General features: G+C 46.1%; 1 protein-coding gene across 1 annotated transcript; it reads left to right on the forward strand.

The window, feature by feature from the left end:
* Positions 1-1,740: 1,740 nt before the first annotated feature.
* CCN3 (cellular communication network factor 3) lies at positions 1,741-7,355 on the forward strand. Its single transcript, XM_050941503.1, has 5 exons — positions 1,741-1,812; positions 1,893-2,118; positions 2,813-3,064; positions 5,696-5,904; positions 6,713-7,355. Exons 1-5 carry the CDS (start codon positions 1,741-1,743, stop codon positions 7,004-7,006), a joined length of 1,053 nt encoding a protein of 350 aa, XP_050797460.1. The 3' UTR covers positions 7,007-7,355.
* The last annotated feature ends 18,604 nt before the right edge of the window (positions 7,356-25,959 follow it).

The following is a 25,959-nucleotide window of genomic DNA, read 5'->3' on the forward strand; positions in this document are numbered from 1 at the left end:
TTTCAATACCTCTTCATAGAAATTTCCAATACTATGCTGACAAATTAAAAAAATTATATTATTTGCATCATTCTGTCAAATCAGAATTTTTTCTATAGGGCTACTTGTTTAGTGCTAGTGCATCAGCATTACAGTGTGCTTAACTAAGTTAAACTGGTTTTAATAACATGCATGTGGCAAGTTTTCCAATAGTGTCAGCTTAAATTTGTGTTGCTAAGAGCAAGACAGGCACAGGGGCACCAGTTTAATAATCCTGCCTAGGGCACCATAAATCCCAAGGAGGGCCCTGCTTAGATACCATGGTGATGGGAGTAGTGTATTAGCTGGAACAGAACAGAAAACAGACAGGAGTCCAGCTTCCCAACAGAAAATACTGAGCCCAGATAAGCAACGAAGTAACTTTCATTTGACAAATGGATAAACATTAGGCTTCTCACAGATCTCCTGGGGCCTTCCTAGGACTGATCCAAGGAGCATAGCTGTTGCCAACTCTCATGATTTTGTCATGAGTCTTATAAGTGTTTTGCTTAAAGCCCCAGCTCCTGGAGTCAAGTGGATATGTGATGATTGCAGCCTTCATTCATAAATGAAAAGTAACTTTTCTAGTTCTGGTGGCTGGGAAGAACGTCAAAATGTGACCCCAGTGCACACTCATGACTCAAAAAGGAGAAGGCAAATAAAAAGAAACATGGACTCTATTATTTTTTTTTACATAATCTCATGATTTTAAGGCCAATCATTATTTTTGGTAAGCCTGACTCATGATTTTTTTTGAACATTTGAGGTTAGCAGTATAGTAGGTCATATATGCTACCTAATATTAGCTCCTGCACTGATGCTCTTTGTGCTACTGCAGCAAACAGTCCAGGCTGGAGGAAACAATAGTGCTGATCCTCTCAGAGAGCCCACCCAGTAACCTCTGGGCTAATCATAGGAAATTGCTTATTCCTTATTGAGAACTCTAGCAGCACCCAATAGATGTGACGTGTGCACACATATACAGTGCAAAAGTTAGGATGGTCCTGGAGGGACTTCTGTGCTTTGTGCCACCATCTTCCCCCGGTCCATCTGCTTCATGCCTCAGCTTTGCAGTTGCCAGCGTGAGGAGAATTTTTTGTTTTGTTTCCTGAAACTAGTGGCTGGGAAATTATTCCCTTAAACAACAGACCGACTTCTGAAAGGGCTGAGTCCTGGCCGGAAGGGGGAGGCAGGTACTCATTAAATCCCGGGTCCGTCTAGCAGGCACCTACTTCCAGGTTTTCAGTTAAAGATCTGGATTACTGTATCTGGGCATTTGGCCGCTCTAGAGCGTTAACCCCTAGACAGGCGGCAGACTGCAGACTCAGTGTCCCTCTCCCTGCCCTCCTAGCAACTTCTCTCTCGCAGATACACACGTTCTTCCTCCGTCCCTCCCTCTTTATGCACCTCCGTCACATCCCTACCCGTCCAGCTCAGGCCGCGCATTCCCAGCGCCCCGGCACCAGCTCCTGCCGCTGTCCCCGCACACGCTCAGCTCCCGGCTCCACGCCGCGCCCGGGCTGGGACAGCTGAGGGCCCGAGTCCGATGGTAGGGGAGAGAGGGGTCCAGAACCGGCCCCTGAGCCGAGGATTGGTTCCCTCGCCGCGCCCCGCCCCCGCGCTACCCAATGGGAGGAGGGGGTTTCAGAGGCGCTCTATATAATCGGCTCCAGAGGGCTGCAAGCAGGGAGGCAAACGGAGCCGGGTGGGACTGACAGCAGAATGAGGCCGACACGTGGCTGTGACCGGAGGCAGAGCCTGCCCAGCCTGGGGCTGCTGCTGCTGCTGTGGAAGGCAAGGGCAGGGCCGGGCTGGAGCTGCGGGGAGGGGGCTGCAGGGTGCCCGCTGACTTGGTCTGTGTGTCTGCCCCGCAGGTGAGTGGCCAGCCGCCGCCGTGCCCTCCGCAGTGCGGCGGCCGCCCGTGCCCGGCAGAGCCGCCCAGCTGCGCCCCGGGAGTGCCCGCCGTGCTGGACGGCTGCGCCTGCTGCCTGGTATGCGCCCGGCAGCGCGGGGAGAGCTGCTCCGAGCTGCAGCCCTGCGACCAGGGCAGCGGCCTCTACTGCGACCGCAGCGCCGGGGCCGGGCAGGGCATCTGCGTGGGTAAGTGCGGCTGCGGAGCCTGAGACTGGGTCTTGGGCCAGCTGCAACGGGGCCCGCCTGAGCGCATCGCAGCCAGAGCTGCTGGTCCCGGTGCCAGCCTGGGCTGGGTATGCTCAGTCGGGATGCTTCGGGGCTGGGCGAGGGACATCCGCTCCTAGCTGGGCTCCGCCCAGGGTACCTCGTGGGGGCAGCCAGGCACGCTTCCCTGTTTCCTACACACAGATCGGGGAGCCCCTAGAGATGGGCGTGGCTGCCCCTAACCTGGAGTATGTCACAAGGAGAAAATTTAGCCATGGGGATGCTCAGGCACCAAGGAAATCTGCTGGCTTCCTCCTCAGCTAGGGAAATATCTCCCTCTTCTCCACCTCCATGTATCTTTCTGTGATTTACATTCCTGTTTGCTAACTATATGAGCTACCATGGCACTGCCTACTTTAGATCACTGCTTGGACACCTCTTTCTGGCCTCACCTAGGGATTTCACCACCAAAGCACTGGAGTAGCAGGTGTGGCAGACAAAGTGAGCTCCTCTAAAGTGTAAATGAGGAGAAATCTTTCACCTCAGAACTGCAGTGTCTGTGTTCTGCTATAATAGAGAACATTGTTATTCTTTTAAGGAAGTGGAGCAAACAGTGTCACCTGTGTGTAGTCTTAGTTTTACATGTAACTCATGCACTTTTCCCTCTTTATACCAGTGCTTGAAGGAGACAGCTGTGTGTTTGATGGGGTTATTTATCAGAGTGGGGAGACATTCCAGCCCAGCTGTAAATACCAGTGTGCCTGCAGAGATGGACAGATTGGCTGTGTGCCCCGCTGTAACCTTGACCTGCTGCTCCCTGGTCCTGATTGCCCTTTCCCAAGGAAAACTGAAGTCCCAGGAGAGTGCTGTGAGAAATGGACTTGTGACCCTAAAGAGGAAGTGACCTTGGGCAGTTTTGTGATGGCTGGTGAGCTATTCAGACTAGCTACTGCAGTCAAATTAACCCTGTAATGATTGTGTATTGGAAATGCCTACTTGGTTATCAGACCTAGAACTCTGCTTCCAGTTCTTCTATAAGAAATGCATATAGAACATACAGAAAATAGGAATAAAAGTGGAATTGAAAAAGGCACTTAAAACACCCCCAAAGGACACCAATGCATAGCCATTTTTAACTGTAATTAGCCTCTTAAAACCCGGGCCTGATCCTGCAGACACTACCTATCAGGAACAGCAGTGCCCAATCACTAGTCCCATAAGCACTACACCTGGTAGTGTGTGCAGAGATGGGGCTGGCCTGAGAAATGATTTTATTATGGTAGTGCCTAAGGGCCAACCAAGAAGGGACCCTCACTGTGAGAAGAGTAGCAAATGGTCCCTGCCCTGACAAGCTTGCCATCTAAATAGACGTGGCAGAAACGGGGTGGGGGAAAGAGTAGAACACAAGCATAGCGAACAGTGGGATGGTGGCAAACATCATGTGACTTCTGATTCTTTTGGGGAGGGGGGTTAGCTGGGAAGTGATATCCTGAAAGGAAGGGGGATGAGGAGTAGCTGTGCAGTGAAGCTAAGGTGTAGAGACTGGGAGGAAAACAATTGGCGCAAAGAACCTATCCGTACAGGGCAGAGAAAGTCTGGTCAAAGCCCTCAAAAGCTCTCCAAGGACCAAAGGTCTCTTCTTGGACTGTATCCACCCCTACTTACAGGAGACTTTGGATGGCTTTCTCTCTGCAGTCTTCTCCCAAGGCCACATGGGGGTGGGGCAGGGGACGGGGACAGAGACAGGGAGGGGGAACCAACCACCTGAGTCCTACTGCTCCTAGATCTACAATCTTGCTGGTTTATCTATGAGACTAAGTAACATCAGATACTACAGAAGTCACCTTACCTATACTATATGCTCTTCCTAAAACTTCTGTCCACTGCAAGTGGTAACAATGGTGGAAGATGTGGTATAGACATGGTAGTTAAAATGGCACTAGCTTCCAGCAGCTGTATATGTTCGAGCTCCCATAGCTACAGCTGTTAGCAGCAGCAGGCAACATTAGGGGAAACTACTAGTGTAGATACAGTCAGTCAATGGGTCTGAAAGAACCCTCTCATTCCAAACATTCTCATTCCTCTTGTTGTCACTTGGTCTGGCAGGAAAACTGGGGAAGTCTTCAGCTCAGGTCTCAGGGAACCTGAGGAGCATTTTTAGAAAAATCAAGTACCAGTTGGATTTTCTTTTTTTTTTTTTTTTTTTTAAAGCAGCAGCCATGTACCTTCCCCTCCACCTTTTCTGAAATTATGAATGTTCTTCCTTTTTAAAACTGTAGTTAAACTTACCAGTTCTTTGTAAGGTAAACCTGCAAATCTAGAGGTAAAAGGTAGGCGTTGGGGCCACTGCATGCTGCTTTTCAGTAGGGCCTTGATCCATTCACTTAACACTGCTCAACATCAGCTCATCCATTTGAGAAAGGAAACCATATTTACTGGTTCTTGCCTGGCAAGAATGTTGAGCTCTAGTTACAGTTTAGAACATGCTCTGAAATATCTGATGAAAGGTACCGCATGATGTAAGTACAAAATATTGGCACCTTCATCCTACAATTCCTCATAAGGTTTGCTTTTTGTTGATGACAGGTAGATGCATGGACACTGTCAATATTGGTCCTGGCCTTCCTCCCTCCCTGCCCCCTTTTGCAACTGGAGATATCCCTTAGAAAATCTCCAGTTTTTTTGGAGCCTTGCTTTGCAAGAGAATAGTGGAATAGCTTCTAGCAAGAGTTGTCACAATGATGTAGCCAGTAGGTTTTCACTGGGAATCAAGCCAAGCACTCTTGACTGGCTCAGGAAATGGGTGTTCCAAGGTCACTTGGGCTCACTCTGGTTCTCTTGTATGGTAAAAGAATGTTAGCCTTCACCAAGTAACCATAGAGCTGGTAATATTTGTTTTGCAACTTAACACATACTGTACACGTTTTAGTACAGTGTCATAACAATGATAAGTCTTTGTAAGTACTTCGACTGACATCACTTTTTTAATAATTGACAAGATTGCTTTATTCCCATAGCCATAAAATCATCTAATTTACTTCCACTGCAGTTTACTACAGTTCAATAAAACGTAAGGATTGTCTTGAAATTATTTCATACCTAAATTTTTGACTAATCTGACAAAGAACAAAAGATAAACCTTTTGTAAAACATAGTCATTCACACATGACTTGCAAATCAGCAGTAAAATCCTCGTCACAACTAGCAGTGATGGGGAAGTTGTCACACTGGGCATGGAGACTGAATGATTCTCCCCTCTGGTTTAGGGTTGGGATGCATGGGAAGGGATAGTGTACATAAATTTCTGCACTAAGCAATACCCATTTTGTTGATAAACAGAGGACTTCAGTCTCCAGGGCTGTCAAGTGAGCACCTTTCAAACACCTAAATAACAAATCTCTAGTACTTAAAAGCACTCCAGTAATCCGCTTTAAATTTGCTAAGTCCCATTTCAAAGTCATAAATGTAGAGAATTTATTTTTGTCTCTGTTTGCTATGGACTCTTACAGGAATCCAATATTTTTATTGTAATGGAGTATTTGGGGTTTTTTATTTATAGCATATAGAAAAGAATCAGCTCTTGGAACTGATGCCTCTGACTCGCGTTCCAACTGTATTGAGCAGACAACAGAATGGAGTTCATGTTCCAAAAGCTGTGGAATGGGCTTTTCTACCCGCATTACAAACAGGAATCCTCAATGTGAGATGGTGAAGCAGACACGACTCTGCATGGTGCGACCTTGTGAGAGTGAACAGCTGATTGATAAGGTATGAAACCAAGCACTTGCTAGAGTGAGTTCTTTGTTGCCCTAATTCCTCCTCCTCTTCAAATACAAAATATAATGCTGGCATTTCAAGTGCATTAAACAGACACATGAACAAGCAAAGTTTGCTTTTTCCAAAACATTACAGAAGTTTTATTTGTAGGGAAGTGCTGTCAGTTAACTATGTTCCGGCATCTGTATGTTTCATAGGATTTATTATAATTAGTAACAGTTTTTTAGTTTCTAAACTTCCTGGTGCAACTTTACTGACTTCAGAGGTGTCAAAGGTTTAATGTGGGTGAGGGTTTGGGATTTTTCTTGTACATTTAATTTTCAACAGTGGGCCTGACCACAGAATAAGTATAGGTGGCTTACCAGAGACTTGTGCAATACATGAATTAAGGGGCCTGCTCTGCCTGTCCAGCACTCCTGCTGTGGGCAAGCGGGACATGCCCTGATCCCACTCCCTGGTAGGAGTGCCAGGCAAGCAGAGCAGGGAAAACTCTCATGCCCCGACCTCGCTCCCCAGCAGGAGCGAGTGAGGGGAATTACAGACAGAAGGGGTGGGGATGCGGCCCCATTTGCTCTGGTCCAGGGCCTCACAAAACCCTAATCTGCCTCTGCTAGTAATATGTCCATTGAAGTAACTGGAGTCTGACTGCTGTAGTGCCAATGAAAAGATGAGAAACAGGCCCAAGGTTTCCAAACCTCACAGCAAACTTGCACATTTCTAACTTCCTTCTGTTTTTCCGTCAGTTAGTATTCTAAACTGCCTATATGACGCATTTAATGCCACTTCATGTTTTTCTTAGAAAGGGAAAAAGTGTGTCCGAACAAAGAAGTCATTGAAAGCTGTTCACTTTGAGTACAAGAACTGCACTAGTATACAGACCTATAAACCCCGCTATTGTGGGCTCTGCACTGATGGACGATGCTGCACGCCACACAACACCAAGACAATCAAGGTTGAGTTCCAGTGTCCCCAGAGCAAAGCCTTCAAAAAGCCAATGATGCTGATCACTACCTGTGTCTGTCATAACAGCTGTCCCCAGGACAATGTTTTCTTCCAACTGTTGGAGCCAGTGTTCAGTGGAGTAAAAATATGAAATGCTTAAACCAGGTTACTTTTTAAAAAACTTTAAAATGTTTGAACAGTTTATATGAAACTTAACCCATGATCAGATGAATGTAATATATCCGGTCTCTTTCTAAACTCGTATCATTTCTTTCTGTAGTCAAATAACTCACCCTATACTTTAGGGGAGGAAAAAATGTATTTCACTAACTTGGAGACAGTTCAATTTCCTGGAATATAGTTTCATCTTTAATGTAAAGATGAGTAAGCAAATGACCAATTTCTCTCCTCCTTGGGAAATTATGCCATTGACCTCAGTGGCAACAGGATCAGTGCCCTTTATCATGCATTTATTAAAAAATCCTCTTCCTGCTACTTTATGTAAAAACTTCCATGTTCTTGTCCTCTCAATTTGCATAATGTACTAACTCTGTTTCTACAGAACAGTTCATTACAGTAAGAACAATTTGATTACTATAAAACCCTATTGAAAAGAACATTGTATTTTTGAGGCCATGTGCAGGTAAAAAGTGGCGTATCTGACTTTTTTTTTTTACTGAGAATCAAGTGCCACATGTGGCCCCAAGAATGCTAGAGAAGAGGCATAAGACACAAGGCAGATGAGAGAAACTTCACTCTAATCTCCAGATACTTAATGGCTTCACAAGGAGCCCAGTCCAAATCTTATTGAAGTTGATCATCTAATAATAACTAGTTCTTACAGCACTCTTCAAAGGAAGGTCAGTATTCTTATCCCTAGTTTACAGATAGGGAAACTGAGGCACCGGGCAGTGAAGTGACTTGCCCAAGGTCATCTGGTGCTCAAGCCAGGAATACGACCATGTCTGAATCACTGTCCAGTTCTCTGGCCATTAGACAACCCTGCCTCCCGAGTGTTACAATGTTAGTCTGCAACAGTAAAAGGTTTGTAAATTACTTTAAAGTATTATTACTCTTTCTATAAAACAGAACACAATATATGTGTATATAGAAACTGTATATATTGTAATGTTTCTGTAAATGTCTAAGCATTGAGTAAATAAAACTGAGCTGAAACTTTTTTCTTAGTTATTTTTGTTACTACCAAACTTCCAAAAAAGGAAAAGGCGAAAAGTTGCCGTTAAAATCAGACCCAATTCTTGCGAGGTGCTTGGTACACCTCTAAATCCTAAATCTTTACTGACTAACAGTGAGGTGACACAAATTCTCCATCTCTTCTAGGAACCTGTAAGGGGATAGGTTTAGAATGTATACACCTAACTGACATTGGGAAAGGATTGTGCAGCAAAGAAGAGATGGGATTAGATATACTGTCGTAAGGGTTTTAGTGGCTTTTCTTAATCTGTGACTATTGTCTAACAAGTTAATTTCCAGCAGTTACTGTGGCACACAGTTGTAAGATGCTACAATTTTCTCCTATAATTAAGAAATAACTCTTCCACTGTGGAAGTGTTGCCTTGTAATAGCAACCACTGTATAAATAGACTGCAATGGTAATTACCTATTAAAGAACCATGCTGTGGTAACATCTATGAAACAAAAACATCAGCCAGGACCCCAGAGTGTGGGGTACTGTACAGACACTGTCCCCCAAGGAACTTACAATAGGGAGATTGCATTAATATGGATTTGCATTATTTTGTATACATTGTGTTGAATTTGGTCTTGGGTCATGCAAGCTTTACAATGTGGAGGATATAAACTCCATATCAAAGCACTGAACCATATTCAGACACTTGATTGGCTAAACAGCCCCATCATTATGGGACTACTTCCATGAGTAAAGCTAACTAGGTATGTAGATGCCTTACTCTTATAAAGATCTATCATAAGTTTGAAACTTTCTCATCCAGGTCACCTTGAGGACATTGTTGCAGGACCCTAGTCTTCATTCAACTGAAGCCAGGGGAATTGGGTTGCTTACTCACAGCCTGCATGACTGAATGTACTAGTGCCAACCTACTGATGAAAACATTAATGATCACAAAGAAGCTTAGTGAAACCTTTCACTACAGCTCTTTAAAATTTTATAAGATATAATTTCTTTCATTGCTAAAGCAGGAAAATACTCTCATGTAAATATAATAAAATGCTGTGTGTAGAATCAGCTCAATAAATCTACATTTTGTGGCTTCAGTCTTAATGACTGAGAATGTAGTTCCCTCAAGTTGGAAGCTTGGGCCAAATTCTAGTCTACGTTCTAGCCACTCTACACTGCATGTGGCATAAAGATTCTGTAACACACCCTGTCTGGATTCCCACATTAGAGTTTGTGTAGGAAATGCTATGATTCCTCCCTCTAAGCCCCCAGTACCGAAGTGTGCCAAGATGGGGAGAGCTCAGAGCAGTTTGTGCTTCAGCTACTCAGTTGTGTGTGTTTAGGCTTGTTTATTAAGACCCTAGTACACTTTTAGCACTATGTAAGTTAACAAATTTCTTAAACTTCCTGCAAATTATTACCTTCATCTGTTAATTTGCAGCAGACAAGCCAAGTATTAGGTAGCAAAGTGGTGCAGTTGCCCAGGTGTGTTTTAACTTTAATTCTAAAGTGTTAACTCATGTAAAATTGATTTTAAATATTAAGAAGGAAGGTACTGTACACTTGGGGTCAGGCTTGGGTTAGGAGGGATTACAAGTGTTGGTTACAAGGTTCATAAGATATATATATATATATATATATATATATATATATACGTAGTACATAACCAGCATAGACTCAGATTGGGGTGCAGAAGTTTTTAAAATATCAGTGGATAAGTGATCTCGGGTACATCACCCATAGACTGTATTTAGAGTCCAAGTCAATACTGGTGTAGTGAATAAGCACATAGGTGGGGTGCATCCCTTGGTTCATCAGGGAAGGAAGGAAGTGGGTTATTTCCCTGGCTGGCATTACTCAAGGTGGTACTGGTGGTGTCCCATGATGTGCTCTGTGTATAAGTCTCTGGACCACCTGATGGTGTCTGACACCATGAGCTGTCTCATGAGCCAGGTGTAACATCAGCTCTGCATGCTCTCAGCACTGGCTTTGCGGGGGGGTCCAACATGCCCAGGGCTCCCACGACCAGAGTGTGGATCTGGACCTCGTAGCCCTGGGCTCTCAGGGTGTCAGCCAGCAGGGTGTATTTCAGCTCCTTCTGCGTTTGGGCCTCATGGAAGGCCAGTGACTGTTTTTATATGGCACCATGACATCCACCATTAGAATCTTCTTCTTTTCTGTGTCTAGTACAAGTAATCTGATCCAGTGGTAAATTCTGAGCAGGGAGGTTTCTATGATAACTCCTTCACTTGATTTCTGCAGTTTGACAGAAAGTTTCTTCCCTCCTCTCCTTTTTGAATAAAATTTACTTTATTTTGACATCTTGTTTTGGGATTTTTTGGGGGGAGGGGAAAGGAGAGAGAGGGGTGTGTTGTAGTTTTTTACTTTTGTCTCTTGTGGCATCATTCCTCCCTGGATTTGCTTTCCCTTCACTCTACATTAGTTTGTTCCTTCTAACAAATACTTCCCTGTGGTTTGAGCCTGTTCTGCCAGTTCTTCCAAGCAAAGCATGGGACACTTAGGTGCTCCAGGAATGGAAGTTGGCAGTTCAGTAATTGACATTGTTTATTATGAATCTGTCTGCACAAGGTTGGGCATACCAATTTAACTCTGCAGAAATAGATTTAGTTAAACCAGTGCAATTTGTGTTTGTGGAGACAAGTCCTAAAAGGCCAAATCCTCATTACCTCATTTCTTGGAGCTACCCAATCAAAATTAAATTATTCAAATATATAAGGTGGGACAACATCCAGCAGTCAGAAACTCATTTTTACCTCAAGATTCACAGGTTATCAACTCTGGGCCTCATTCAGTATATTACACTTCTTACACCCCATTGTAACTCCACTGGCGTGAAATTGGAGTAACATGGTGATTCAGGCCAATGGAATTCTGGGTGCCCCTCCTCCACTGACTCACCAGAGCTGCCATATTTAAATTTTGGTACTTAACTCATTCATAGGCAGCAAGGGGTCCCTTATAGCCAATTGCTCACCTAATTGAAAACTTCTAAAATTGGTTGCTTTTTACCATTAAAAATGGTAATAGGAAGGCTATGGTGCAGCTGGACACATGAGTGATGTTAATAGAGCAACAGGCTATCTGACATGGTCTCTCACACAAAATACCACATTAAACAAAGGTGTTTGCAGCGGCCTCTGGGACTTTCTCATCCAGGAGATTTCAGTGGAGCAGCAGGAGCATGCACTGTTTCTCCACTAATCTTGTGCTTGACCTGCTAAGATGGCCTGATGCCATGGCCATATGTTGTCTAAAGATACATTGCATAGAATAAAAGCAGGCTGCCTCTGACTGACCAGTAACTTCATCCTCTCCAACCACAGGCGTGCTCAAATGCTAAGGTAGTAATGGAAATCTTGCATTGGGCACACACACGTTCCCTCAATAGTAGGAGCTTGTCACCATACTTCTGTGTCCTGACCCGCCAAATGCTGCAGTCTCAACCAAGGTGACAGTGCAGATTTCAAGCCAGCACCCAGAAAATTTGAGTGGCAACAGCCTAACACCAGCTGCCTGATCCGCAAAGAGACAAGGTGGGTGAGATAATGGTCTTTTATTGGACCAACTTCAGTTGGTGAAAGAGAGAAGCTTTTGAGCTACACAGAGCTCTTGAAGAAAAAGGTCTCAACCACCTTGTCTCTCTAATGTCCTGAGACCAACAAGGCGACAATTGCACTGATCCATAGAGGACACGTTTAAGCAATTCTTTCTTTGGTGATTTAGGAAGTGAGAAAAAAATCCAAATTTTGTCCTAAAATCACCAAAACAGGGATGCCCTCATACACTGCTATTATAAAACTGTCCGTATTTTCAATAATTTTGTCTACCAAAGAGCAAACATACAAATAGGCTACATTTTTTTTCTCCAGTACATTCTCAGTGGAAGACACACATACTACTTACTCTCTCTTCCTCATTTTCTTCCAGTCACTTACATCTATCCCATGTGATTGTAAGGAAGTACAATAGCTACATCTGGACCCTGACAGAGAACTCCTGGAGACAAATCTCTAATCTCGGTATGTACGGTGGGGTGTTTGCCCCACAAATGCCATGAAACTGTTAGTATGGACCTGAGAAGCCAATTAACCTGCCTGAGTGCACCCGGAGGGTGGGCCAAGCCTACTTAGCGATAAAGTCCAGTCGGAGCGGGAGCTGTTTTTTTTTCCCATAAAGAGCTGGGTGAGCCCAACTGAGGAGACCTAGAGGAGAGAAGAGGAGCTGGAGTGTTCCCTCTTTGGGGAGTTGCCTAAAAGAAGGCCAAGAAGGCCAGGCAAGCCCACAAGCTTCTCCAGGGGTGATCTGAAAACCTAACTGGAGCAAGAGGTCCTGATGCCTCATAGACTTTAAGGCCAAAAGGACCCCTCATGATCAACTAGTCTGACCTCCTGCGCATTGCAGGCCACAGAACCTCATCTACCCACTCCTGTAATAAACACATAATATCTGGCTGAGTTACTGAAATCCTCAAATCATTATTTAAAGACTTCAAGTTTCAGAGAATCCACCATTTACATTAGTTTAAACCTGCAAGTGACCCATGCTTTGTGCTGCAGAGGAAGGCCAAAAGCCCCCAGGGTATTCTGCCAGTCTGACCCAGGGGAAAATTCCCTTCCAATCTGATATGGCGAACAGTTAGACCTTGAACATATCAGCAAGACCTAGAAGCGAGACACCTGGGAAGGAATTCTCTGTAGTAACTCAGAGCCCTCCCCAGCTAGTGTCCTATCACCAGCCACTGGAGATATTTGCTACTAGCAGTCAAAGACTGGCTACATGCCATTGTAGGCAGTCTCATCATACTATCCCCTCCATAAACTCATCAAGCTCAGTCTTCAAGCCAGTTAGGTTTTTTTCCCCCCACGGCTCCCCTTGGAAGGTTGTTCCAGAACTTCACTCCTCTGATGGTTAGAAACATTCATCTAATTTCAAGGCTAAACTTATCAATGGACTTTAGCCTGCCTGAATGAGAGGAGGAGTGCACCAGCCCTTGGTCTGTGGGACTGATCGAGGCCTGGAACACTGGTTAGGCAGGAAGACAGTCGAGAGCAACAGAGGGATGCCTGTGATGAGGTGGCTGCCAGCTGAGCCCAGACAGACTGAAGTTTTGGTTTTGTATATATTTCTGTTGGACTTTGCTAAGGACTCTGTGGCCCCAGAAGAAGCAGGACGCAGCAAAATAGTCTGGCTGGAAGGCCAAGGACACTCCTGCAGCCCAAGTAGGCAAAGAAGGTGAGGGAAACTGAGGCAAAATGTGCTGCAACACCACATCCAGTTGAGGGCAGCAACTTCGCTAAAACATTTTTGATATGTGCACCAATCTCTGTACAAGCTGCTGCTCTGAAGTACTAAGTCATTGCCTCTGTGCCTATGAAGCTCTCCACAAGTTACTAAAGTGAGAATCCTCTCGGTGGGAAAACAACGGTATTTTTTCCCCTTCTGCCAAAAGCAAACATTTTGAGTGAAATTTTGGGGTTGACTTCAAAGGGATCAGGATTTCATCCTATGTGCTTTTTCAGATGTTGCAATACATGATAATAACTGCAGGAATAATAGAACCATTTCCACTCTTCCTTCCCAGCCCAGGCTTTATAGTAAAGCAAGCTTTATTACCTGGGTATTATTATTATTTATATAGTGCTGCAGCTGTGCATGGCAATGTACATCCCATAAATCTAAAGCTAATAGAACAGACTTGTACCCCTCTTCTCTGCTCTGCTAGGTGCTAGGAAGATCCAGAATATGGTTAGTCCTACTTTTAGTTAATTTTTCTCTAAGCAGTCATGAAGAGTTGGTATGTATTGAAGCCTCATGCATTAGCTCAAGTCTCACAGAGCCATTTCCCTGGTCTACACTGGGGGCGGGGGGAGGGGGAATCAATCTAAGTTATGCAGCTTCAGCTACACGAATAACGTAACTGAAGTTGACATACTTAGATCGACTTACTGTGGTGTCTTCACTGTGGTGAGTCGACTGCTGCCACTCCCGTGTCAACTCCACCTGCGCCTCTCACGGAGCTGGAGTACAGGAGTCGATGGGAGAGGGATTGGGGTTGATTTATCATGTCTAGACTAGATGCGATAAATCGATCCCACTGGATCGATCGTTGCCTGCTGATCCGGTGGGTAGTGTAGTCATAGCTATTATGGTTATTCCTACCATTTATATTCAAATATCTAGTGTAGTCATCAACGTCTAAGTTACAATACTTGCTTTGAGATTTAACACAGGGCTGTAAATTAGTGCAAAATTTTTCTCTGAGAGCCACATTAATAATCTCTTAGCTCCAATATTCTGTACTCCAGTAATCTCAACAGCTGGTCTACGGATGTAGAATATCTGAACTGATATCAGTCAAGACACCTGCCACACAGATGTGAGATCAACATTGGCCCATAATATTCAAGGTTTCAGATAAGGTGCTCCTAAGGCTAAGCAATCAACACTTGAACCCCTGTCTTTAAAGGTGCCCCAAGAATACTGGGTCAACCATCTTTAAGTCCCCTTCCCTGCTGTCTGTGGAGGGCCTGGGATCTTTAAAAAAAAATCCACTCACCTGCCAATTGATAGTATCTAGATCTCTCCCTCTGAGGAAAGGAACATCAGACACTTTCTCAGTTCACAATGGATGCATGGACTCCTCACTCCACCACTGCAATACCGAAAGGTGCATTTTAAAAATAATTTCATGAAACTTGAAACAAAACTCAACTGTGTGGAAAATGTGATGCTTATTAATTTGGTAATGCATAAGGACAGTTCTTCAAGCTCTACATACAAAACAGCATGACAACAACCTGATTTCTCATGAGTATATGAATATATACATAGTTATCTGTGTCTATACATTTGGTTGCATTAAAAGATGTGTTTTGATTGTGCCTAATTTGCCAAGTGAATCAGATCACGCCGCATCTGTGATCTGTTTTCATCGTTATTTACCATCCCACCAACCTTTGTGTCATCTGCAAGCTTTGTTGGTAATTATTTTATACTTTCTTCCAGGTCATTACATATTGAAAAACATTCAATAGCATTGTGCCAAGAACCAATCCCTGCTGGAGTTCATTGGAAACACCCTCACTCATTGGTGACTCTGCATTAGATCTATCTGCACACACACATGCATGCGTACACAGACACAAATGAGGGTCTATTGGAAGTTTCATCTTTGACTTCAATAGGAGCAAGGTTGGGCACTAGAAGGTTGAATATCAATTTGGCTTCATATGAACTTTGCCTTAGTAAATCATTGGGCCAATAACCTTGACAAGGCCAATGTATTTTCCTTATTGAATTCAACTAAAGCAGTGTCTAAGGCAGGGGTTCTCAAACTTTTTTTGCTGCTCCTATCCCCTTTGAAAATATTTCGGGCTGTGATGCACTGCCCCCCCCCAAAAAAAAAATTGACCACAAATTACTGTACATACTTATAGGGGCATTAAATGAAGCATGTAATCATTATCCGTGCAGTCAAAGTCTCTGAAGCCTCTCAAAGTGTAAAGCAACAGCCTTCAGGAATAAATAGGTGGACATTTAAGAAACATGTTTTCTGGGGAAAAAAATAGACAACAGGATACAGTTTGGGGAGCTGGAAGCATTTTTCAGTGATTGTGGCAAGAATCATAATGTCCAATTTGTGGTAATAAGCACAATATTGTCCATGGACTGTGGCTTTATACACAACTATATACAAACAAGTCTCTGGAAACGTAAAGTTAGGAGTACTGATGTTTTGATAGGGGTACCTGTCATAAACAGATAGCTAAGGGTTAATGTCTCTTTCACCTGAAGCACCTGACCAGAGGACCAATCAGAAAACCGGATTTTTTCAACTCTGGGTGGAGGGAAGTTGGTGTCTGAGTCTTTTGTCTGCCTGCCTGCTTTCTCTGAGCTTTGGAGAAGTAGTTTCTACTTTCTAGTCTTCTGTTTCTAAGTGTAAGGACAAAGAGATCAGATAGTAAGTTATATGGTTTCTTTTCTTTGGTATTTGCATGAATATAAGTGCTGGAGTGCTTTGATTTGTATTCTTTTTGAATAAGGCTGTTTATTCAATATTCTTTTAAGCAATCGACCCTGTATTGTATCATCTTAATACAGAGAGACCATTGGTATGTATTTTTCTTTCTTTTTTATATAAAGCTTTCTTTTAAGACCTGTTGAAGTTTTTCTTTACTTCAGGGAAATTGAGTCTGTACTCACCAGGGAATTGGTGGGAGGAAGAAATCAAGGGGAGATCTGTGTGTTGGATTGCTAGCCTGATTTTGCATTCCCTCTGGGGGAATAGGAAAGTACTTTTTGTTTCCAGGACTGGAAATAGAGAGGAGGAGTCACTCTGTGTAGTTTCACAGAGCTTGTGTCTGTGTATCTCTCCAGGAGTACCTGGAGGGGGGAAGGGAAAAAGGATTATTTCCCTTTGTTGTGAGACTCAAGGGATTTGGGTCTTGGGGTCCCCAGGGAAGGTTTTTCAGGGGGACCAGAGTGCCCCAAAACACTCTAATTTTTTGGGTGGTGGCAGCAAGTACCAGGTCCAAGCTGGTAACTAAGCTTGGAGGTTTTCATGCTAACCCCCATATTTTGGACGCTAAGGTCCAAATCTGGGACTAAGGTTATGATATGGTGTGCAGCTGGTGGGATCTAGACAGAATCCAGAAGCCAGTAGGAATATTATATTTTTCTTTTCTCTGCTAAGGGCTTTTTAGCAGAGAGAAACAGTTGGTTTTAAAAGGGAACCAGAGAGAATTTTTTTTTCTGCTCTCTCTGGCAGTTTGTGGCTTGCATGTTAAGCGAGAAGCCATTACCAAACTGTTAAGGGTCTTTTGTCATGCAATAGCCCTCCCATTAGGAGGCAAGTACCAGCACTTATATGCATGCAAATAAAGTGGTTTTTCTGGTTTCCTTTCATTGAACATTAGCTAGAGAGAGAAAAGGAAAAAAGCACTGTTGCTAGGCAGACTTCAGGAGGCAACAGAGCCTGCAGTTCAGAAGATAAACACCGGAGGGCACCCCAACACAAGAAAACAGGAACCATGACTTCTAAGGCAAAAATTGAGGCCGAAGAACAAATCAAAGAAGCTGAACACAGGCGAGAGATGGAGATGAAAGAAAAGGAAGAAAGCATGAAACTGGCAGCCTTCCAAAGAGAACAGGCAGCCCAAGAGGCAGCACACAAAAGAAAACTAGAAGAAGAAGAGGTAGCCTACCGAAGGAAACAAGCAGAAGAAGAGTTGGCCCACAGAAGGAAGCAAGAAGAAGAGGAGGCGGCCCACCACCAAGAACTGGAAAAACAACAAAAAGAGAATGAAGAGAAGGAAAAACAGAGAAAACATGAACTGGAGTTGGCAAAAGCTGGGCTGCCTGTGCCAGCCAACCCTAACAACCCGGCGCCAAATATTGCTCCACAGCACAGGAAATTTCCCACCTACAAGGCAGGTGATGACACCGAGGCCTTCTTGGAAAATTTTGAAAGAGCCTGTCTTGGGTACAACATCCCCGAAGACCAGTACATGGTAGAATTGAGGTCACAGCTCAGTGGACCTTTAGCAGAGGTGGCAGCTGAAATGCCTAAGCTGCAAATGAATGACTATAAACTTTTTCAAACCAAGGCCAGATACCGAATGGGGATAACCCCAGATCATGCCCGTCGGCGCTTCAGAACCCAAAAGTGGAAACCAGAGGTGTCATTTCCCAAACACGCCTACTACATTTCAAAAAACTATGAGGCCTGGATAACAGGAAACAACATTCAAACCTTGGAAGAACTGAACCTCCTCATACAAATGGAGCAGTTCTTGGATGGTGTTCCTGAAGACATCACACGGTACATACAAGATGGAAATCCCAAAGATATCGCTGAGGCGGGGGAGATTGGAGCCAAATGGATGGAACTGGCAGAAAGCAAGAAAGCTACTGTCAAGGGGAACGATTACCCCAGGAGGCACACAGACCATAAACCCTACAACCGAGGACAGCCAAAGACCCCACATACCACCCAAGTAAAGCCACAGATACCCTACCCTTCAACCTCACCAGTCTCCAGTAACTCACCTCGGCCCAGTGACCCATCAGATGGAAGATGCTTTAAGTGTAATGAACTGGGACATATCAAGGCCAACTGTCCCAAGAACACCATGCGAGTGCAATTCATTACACCACCATCACACCAAAGATCCCCAGGCCCGGATGCCTCTCAAATACCCTTGGAGCGAAGGGAAAATTTGAGAGTGGGCGGTAAGAAGGTTACTGCGTGGAGAGACACGGGGGCACAAGTGTCAGCTATCCACCAATCCTTCGTTGACCCCAAATTCATCAACCCAAAGGCCAAAGTTACAATTTACCCCTTCATGTCACAAGCTGTAGACTTGCCTACAGCTCAACTGCCTGTCCAGTACAAAGGCTGGTCAGGAATGTGGACTTTTGCAGTCTATGACAATTATCCTATCCCCATGCTACTGGGGGAAGACTTGGCCAACCAGGTGAGGCGGGCCAAGAGAGTGGGAATGGTTACACGTAGCCAAACCAGGCAACCTTCCAGACCCATTCCTGTTCCTGAGCCGTCCACAGAGGCCCCGTCTGTGTTACCAGAGACCCAGACAGAGGTTGTGGACCCGGATTCCATGCCTACCACTGAAACAGCCACAGCATCTCCAGTCCCAGGCCCGGAACTGGAACAGCAACCAGCACCAGCAAGTGCAACTACATCTTCAAACTCAACACCAGAGGGCGCCAGCGAGCCAGAACTGGCAGAAGTAACAGACAGCCATACCCAAAAGGCTCAGCCAGAGCCTGAAATACCCTCAGGTGCACCAGCGGAGAGCGGTTCACCAGCAACGGAAACCACCCCATCACCTACATCGCTTCCAGAGGGACCAAGCCCAAGTCCACAGTCTGAGGAAGAACTGGTGACCCCAGCCTCAAGGGAACAGTTCCAGACTGAGCAGGAAGCGGATGACAGCCTTCAGAAAGCTTGGGCGGCGGCACGGAACACCCCACCGCCTCTCAGCTCTTCTAATCGATCCCGGTTTGTTATAGACCAAGGACTTTTATACAAGGAAATTCTTTCTGGTGGACACCGGGAAGAATGGCAGCCGCAAAAACAGTTGGTGGTTCCAACTAAGTACCGGGGGAAGCTCTTAAGCTTAGCCCATGATCATCCCAGTGGCCATGCTGGGGTGAACAGAACCAAGGACCGGTTGGGGAAGTCCTTCCACTGGGAGGGGATGGGCAAGGACGTTGCCAAGTATGTCCGGTCTTGTGAGGTATGCCAAAGAGTGGGAAAGCCTCAAGACCAGGTCAAGGCCCCTCTCCAGCCACTCCCCATAATTGAGGTCCCATTTCAGCGAGTAGCTGTGGATATTCTGGGCCCTTTCCCAAAAAAGACGCCCAGAGGAAAGCAGTACGTACTGACTTTAGTGGACTTTGCTACCCGATGGCCAGAAGCAGTCGCTCTAGGCAACACCAGGGCTAACACTGTGTGCCTGGCCCTAACAGACATCTTTGCCAGGGTAGGTTGGCCCTCTGACATCCTTACAGATTCAGGGTCTAATTTCCTGGCAGGAACCATGGAAAAACTGTGGGAAACTCATGGGGTGAATCACTTGGTTGCCACCCCGTACCACCATCAAACCAATGGCCTGGTGGAAAGGTTCAATGGAACTTTGGGGGCCATGATACGTAAATTCATCAACGAATTCTCCAATAATTGGGACCTAGTGTTGCAGCAGTTGCTGTTTGCCTACAGGGCTGTACCACATCCCAGTTTAGGGTTTTCACCATTTGAACTTGTGTATGGTCACGAGGTTAAGGGACCATTACAGTTGGTGAAGCAGCAATGGGAGGGGTTTACGCCTTCTCCAGGAACTAACATTCTGGACTTTGTAAGCAACCTACAAAGCACCCTCCGACACTCTTTAGCCCTTGCTAGAGAGAACCTAAAGGATGCTCAAGAAGAGCAAAAGGCCTGGTATGACAGACATGCCAGAGAACGTTCCTTCAAGGTAGGAGACCAGGTTATGGTCTTGAAGGCGCAACAGGCCCATAAAATGGAAGCATCATGGGAAGGGCCATTCACGGTCCAAGAGCGCCTGGGAGCTGTAAACTACCTCATAGCATTTCCCAATTCCTCCCTAAAGCCTAAAGTGTACCATGTTAATTCTCTCAAGCCTTTTTATTCCAGAGACTTACAGGTTTGTCAGTTTACAGTCCAGGGAGATGATGCTGAGTGGCCTGACGGTGTCTACTACGACGGGAAAAAAGACGGTGGCGTGGAAGAGGTGAACCTCTCAACCACCCTGGAACGTTTGCAGCGGCAACAAATCAAGGAGCTGTGCACTAGCTTCTTCCCATTGTTCTCAGCCACCCCAGGACGAACTGAACGGGCATACCACTCCATTGATACAGGTAATGCTCACCCAATCAGAACCCCACCCTACCGAGTGTCTCCTCATGCCCAAGCTGCTATAGAACGGGAGATCCAGAACATGCTACAGATGGGTATAATCCGCCCATCTACCAGTGCATGGGCATCTCCAGTGGTTCTGGTACCCAAACCAGATGGGGAAATACGCTTTTGCGTGGACTACCGTAAGCTAAATGCTGTAACTCGTCCGGACAACTATCCAATGCCACGCACCGATGAGCTATTGGAGAAGTTGGGACGTGCCCAGTTCATCTCTACAATAGACTTAACCAAGGGGTACTGGCAAGTACCGCTAGATGAACCTGCCAAGGAGAGGTCAGCATTCGTCACCCATGCGGGGGTGTATGAATTCAATGTCCTTCCTTTCGGCCTTCGAAATGCACCCGCCACCTTCCAGAGGCTGGTAGATGGTCTACTAGCTGGACTGGGAGAATTTGCAGTTGCCTACCTCGATGATGTGGCCATTTTTTCAGACTCCAGGCCCGAACACCTACTACACCTGGAAAAGGTCTTTGAGCGCATCAGGCAGGCAGGACTAACTGTTAAGGCCAAAAAGTGTCAAATAGGCCAAAACAGAGTGACTTACCTGGGGCACCAGGTGGGTCGAGGAACCATAAACCCCCTACAGGCCAAGGTGGATGCTATCCAAAAGTGGCCTGTCCCACGGTCCAAGAAGCAGGTCCAATCCTTCTTAGGCTTGGCCGGATACTACAGGCGATTTGTACCACACTACAGCCAAATCGCTGCCCCACTGACCGACCTGACCAAAAAGACCCAGCCAAATGCAGTTAAGTGGACTGATGAGTGTCAAAAGGCCTTTACCCAACTTAAGGCAACGCTCATGTCTGACCCTGTGCTCAGGGCCCCGGACTTTGACAAGCCATTCCTAGTAACCACGGATGCATCTGAGCGTGGTATAGGAGCAGTGCTCATGCAGAAAGCAACAGATCACAACTTCCATCCTGTCGTGTTTCTCAGCAAGAAACTGTCTGAGAGGGAAAGTCACTGGTCAGTCAGTGAAAAGGAATGCTATGCCATTGTGTACTCCCTGGAAAAGCTACGCCCATATGTTTGGGGACGGCGGTTCCAACTACAAACTGACCATGCTGCACTAAAGTGGCTTCATACTGCCAAGGGGAACAACAAGAAACTTCTTCGTTGGAGTTTAGCTCTCCAAGATTTTGATTTTGAAATTCAACACATCACAGGAGCTTCTAATAAAGTTGCTGATGCACTCTCCCGTGAGAGTTTCCCAGAATTCAGTAGTTAAAAAGTGTTCTTAAAATGTAAAAGTCTGTTAGTTATATACTTAGTAGTATATGTAAAGGTGCATGTGTTGTAGTAATCTGTTTATTTTAAAGTTCTAGAAGGAAATCGCCGCCAGTGAGCTTCCCCACTGTCTGCAATTTGGGGGGCGTGTCATAAACAGATAGCTAAGGGTTAATGTCTCTTCACCTGAAGCACCTGACCAGAGGACCAATCAGAAAACCGGATTTTTTCAACTCTGGGTGGAGGGAAGTTGGTGTCTGAGTCTTTTGTCTGCCTGCCTGCTTTCTCTGAGCTTTGGAGAAGTAGTTTCTACTTTCTAGTCTTCTGTTTCTAAGTGTAAGGACAAAGAGATCAGATAGTAAGTTATATGGTTTCTTTTCTTTGGTATTTGCATGAATATAAGTGCTGGAGTGCTTTGATTTGTATTCTTTTTGAATAAGGCTGTTTATTCAATATTCTTTTAAGCAATCGACCCTGTATTGTATCATCTTAATACAGAGAGACCATTGGTATGTATTTTTCTTTCTTTTTTATATAAAGCTTTCTTTTAAGACCTGTTGAAGTTTTTCTTTACTTCAGGGAAATTGAGTCTGTACTCACCAGGGAATTGGTGGGAGGAAGAAATCAAGGGGAGATCTGTGTGTTGGATTGCTAGCCTGATTTTGCATTCCCTCTGGGGGAATAGGAAAGTACTTTTTGTTTCCAGGACTGGAAATAGAGAGGAGGAGTCACTCTGTGTAGTTTCACAGAGCTTGTGTCTGTGTATCTCTCCAGGAGTACCTGGAGGGGGGAAGGGAAAAAGGATTATTTCCCTTTGTTGTGAGACTCAAGGGATTTGGGTCTTGGGGTCCCCAGGGAAGGTTTTTCAGGGGGACCAGAGTGCCCCAAAACACTCTAATTTTTTGGGTGGTGGCAGCAAGTACCAGGTCCAAGCTGGTAACTAAGCTTGGAGGTTTTCATGCTAACCCCCATATTTTGGACGCTAAGGTCCAAATCTGGGACTAAGGTTATGATAGTACCATAGTCTGAGTTTTTCTGAACATGACCTCTTTTTTGGTCCTCTGATCTCCATCTGGGCAGATATTTGAAATATGGAAAGATTTCCTGAGAATCTATGACCACTTCCATGGAAGATGTGGGAAACAGTCCAACCAAGAATTACTGGTTGTATTGTACCTCAGTGTTGTAGGGGAATCCCCTAATGCAATGTTTCTCAAACTGGGGGCCCCAACCCAAAATGGGATGACAAGGCTAGTGCAGGAAGGTCACAAGTAGGGTCACCATTCATCTGGGTTTTCCTGGGCCAACTTCTTCAGTCCTCCAATCTCCATCTTCGATTATTTTGGAAATATGAAAAAATGTCCCTGATTTTTCCTTGCCTTCAGAACTGCTCTCTGCTGCCCAGTTCGAAAGGCAGTGCCACCACCAGCTGTGATCAGGGCCGGTGCAAGGAAGTTTCATGCCCGAGGCGAAACTGCCACCTTGCGCCCCGCCCCCAAGCCCTGCGGCAGCTCCGCCCTGAGGTGCCCCCCTCCATTGCAACTCCCCCCCTGCCCTGAGGCACTCCCCCACGGTAGCTCCCTCTCCCCAGGGAGCCGTTCAGCACCTCCCCACCCTAGCTCACCTCTGCTCCAGAAGCCCTGCTGTCACGCCCGTTGCCAGGCTCGTGCCACGCGTGCTAAGCAGAGCTGTGGAGCTCTGCCCAGCTGCCGGCGCCACCGCCAGCAATGAGAGAATCGCATGGGATGAAGCGGCCGCTGCGCTGGGAGGGAGAGGGAGTCTGAGCCGAAGGCAGGCAGCCCAGGGGTTCCCTGGGTCAGCGCATGGCCAGCAGCCCGAACCCCTGGGCTGCTGGTGGCTCATTGACCCAGGGAAACCCCTGGATTCCCTGCCGACGGTGGCATGCTGACCTAGGGGAACCCCTGGGCTGGCTGCTGGCGGCGGCACGCTGACCCAGGGGAACCTCTGGGCTGCCTGCCGGTGGCTCAGACTCCCTCTCCCTCCTAGGGCAGCGGCCGCTGAAAGGCTTTAAAAAAAATTGGGGGTGCTGCTTTTTGGCTCCCCCAAATGTTGGCACCCTAGGCAACCGCCTAGTTAGCCTAAATGGTAGCACTGGCCCTGGCTGTGATGCAGAAGTAAGGGTGGTAATACCATACCATGCCACCCTTCCTTCTGCGCTGCTGCTGGAGATGGCACTGCCATCTATGCTGGGCACCCAGCTAGCAGCCACTTGCTCTGCAGCCACCCAGCTCCGAAGCACCCTGACTTTCACAATAAGCCAAAAATCAAACTAATCTCATTTCAAAATAAGGCCAAAACAAGCCAATCCCTAAGAACCCCAAGTCTCTGTCACTAGATTTCCCCCCACGTGCAGTCTGGGACTGTGGTGGGCCCACTGTGCACACCTGACTCTCTCCCTCACTTGCCCCTGCTTGCTGGGAGCCGATCAAAAAATAAAGAAGCAACAAGCTACGAGCCAAAAACTAGCCAACAAGCAACTCACAAGACAATTAAGCTGAAAACGAGCCCAATTTCTGTGTTTTGGCATGTCTGCTCAGAAGTCAACACCACCACCAGCAGTGGCGCAGAAGGAAAGCAATACCATACCATGCCACCCTACCTTCTGCCCTGATGCTGGTGGTGTCACTGGCATCCAGGCTGGACACATGACCAGTGACTGCTGCTCTCCTGCTGCCCAGCTTTGAAGGCAAGGGAAAGTCATAGACATTTCTTCATATTTCCAAAATCTACCCAGAGGGAGATCAGAGGACCTGGACGTATGGTGACCCTGCTTGCGACCCCCCGGACACTACCTTGTGACACCCTTTTGGGTTGGGATCCCCAATTTAAGAAGGCTGCACTAAGGGATGATTCCCCAATAACCCTGAGGTCCAACAAGGCCAATAGTTTCTGGCACACTGTTTCCCACAACTTCCACCTAAGGAGTCATAGATTCTCAAGGACCTTTTTCCCCAGGTTGGTATCCACCTGGTGGTAGGCTGAGTGGGTTTGTTCTAAGAACACCCACAGGAAGTCTTCGATTAGCCATTGTATTTTTTCTTTCTGTTCATGTCAGAATAATGGATTAAGGCCACTTTTTGGCTGAGCTCAAGTTCTGGTGGAAAAGGACCTCTTGGTCCTTCCGAGCCTTCAGTAGGTCCACATGGTACATCTGTGTCTCTTTTCTCTTCCCTGAATGGCAGATTTTATAATCAATTGCCTTTGCCCTTTTTACAACCTTGAATGATCCTTGCCACTTGGCCAGCAATTTTGACTTCAAGATTGGCAGCAACAACAAATCCTAGCACCAGGCTTAAATTTTCACATCCTGGCCCCATTATTCTAAGCCCATTCCTGGTTCTACTGAGATTTCAGCAGCTTCTCCCTCAAGAAAGCCTGAAGCGTCCTTGCCCTCAAACTGAACACATATTGTACCATGTTGGTTGTTCCTGGCTCTGGCTTCTCCCATGCCTGGTGGAGGAGAGCTAGGATCCTATAGGGCTGCCTCCCATATAGTAACTCAAAAGGGGATAATAGAAGGCATGGGATCAACCAGGCTCAGTGTTGGGGATCTGAGGCCTTGGTCCTCTGGCTGATCCACCAATTAAGTTCTGGATTAATAGAGTCCAACAAAATGTATACAATCCAACATCCTCACAAAAGAAAGGGTTTTCAACCCACCTCTGATTGCCTGTAAGTCGCACATGGTTTATAATGTCTCTAACCTCTCCTGCTCTCCAAGGGAGGGAAAAGGGGCCCATATCCCATCCACGAAATGGGTGGTCATTACTGGAACCTGGGCCCTCCCTCTCCACTGGGCATATGGTCAAATGCGTCTTCCATGATCCTCCAGAAGTTAGATCAAAGGGTTCTGTAGTCTTAGGTAAAGGCTAGCCCCTTCTCTCAGGCCTGGGGTAGCTGCTGCTAGCAGAATCTCTCCTGCAGCCCAGACGCCTGCTGCACCCTTATTCAGGATCTCCTGAGGTAAGTCTGTTATTCTCTGTTGTCTCTCCCTCTTCTGAGCTGTCTGGCTCTGTGAGGTGGGGCGTCAGTGCAAATGTGCCTGCCCTAGCCAAATGCGGTGGGTGGTGTGACTCCAGCTCACTCAGCTCAGCGGGGCTGTCAGTCCACTCCTGGTGTCCAGTAATCTGGACATCCTCTATGTTCTCAGGTCCAACAGGGTATTGGTAAGGGGAACCCAGGCCTGCCCCCTCCATCAGGCTACAGCTCAGGATCC

Source organism: Gopherus flavomarginatus, chromosome 2 (assembly GCF_025201925.1).
Source record: "Gopherus flavomarginatus isolate rGopFla2 chromosome 2, rGopFla2.mat.asm, whole genome shotgun sequence".
Taxonomy (NCBI): domain Eukaryota; kingdom Metazoa; phylum Chordata; order Testudines; family Testudinidae; genus Gopherus; species Gopherus flavomarginatus.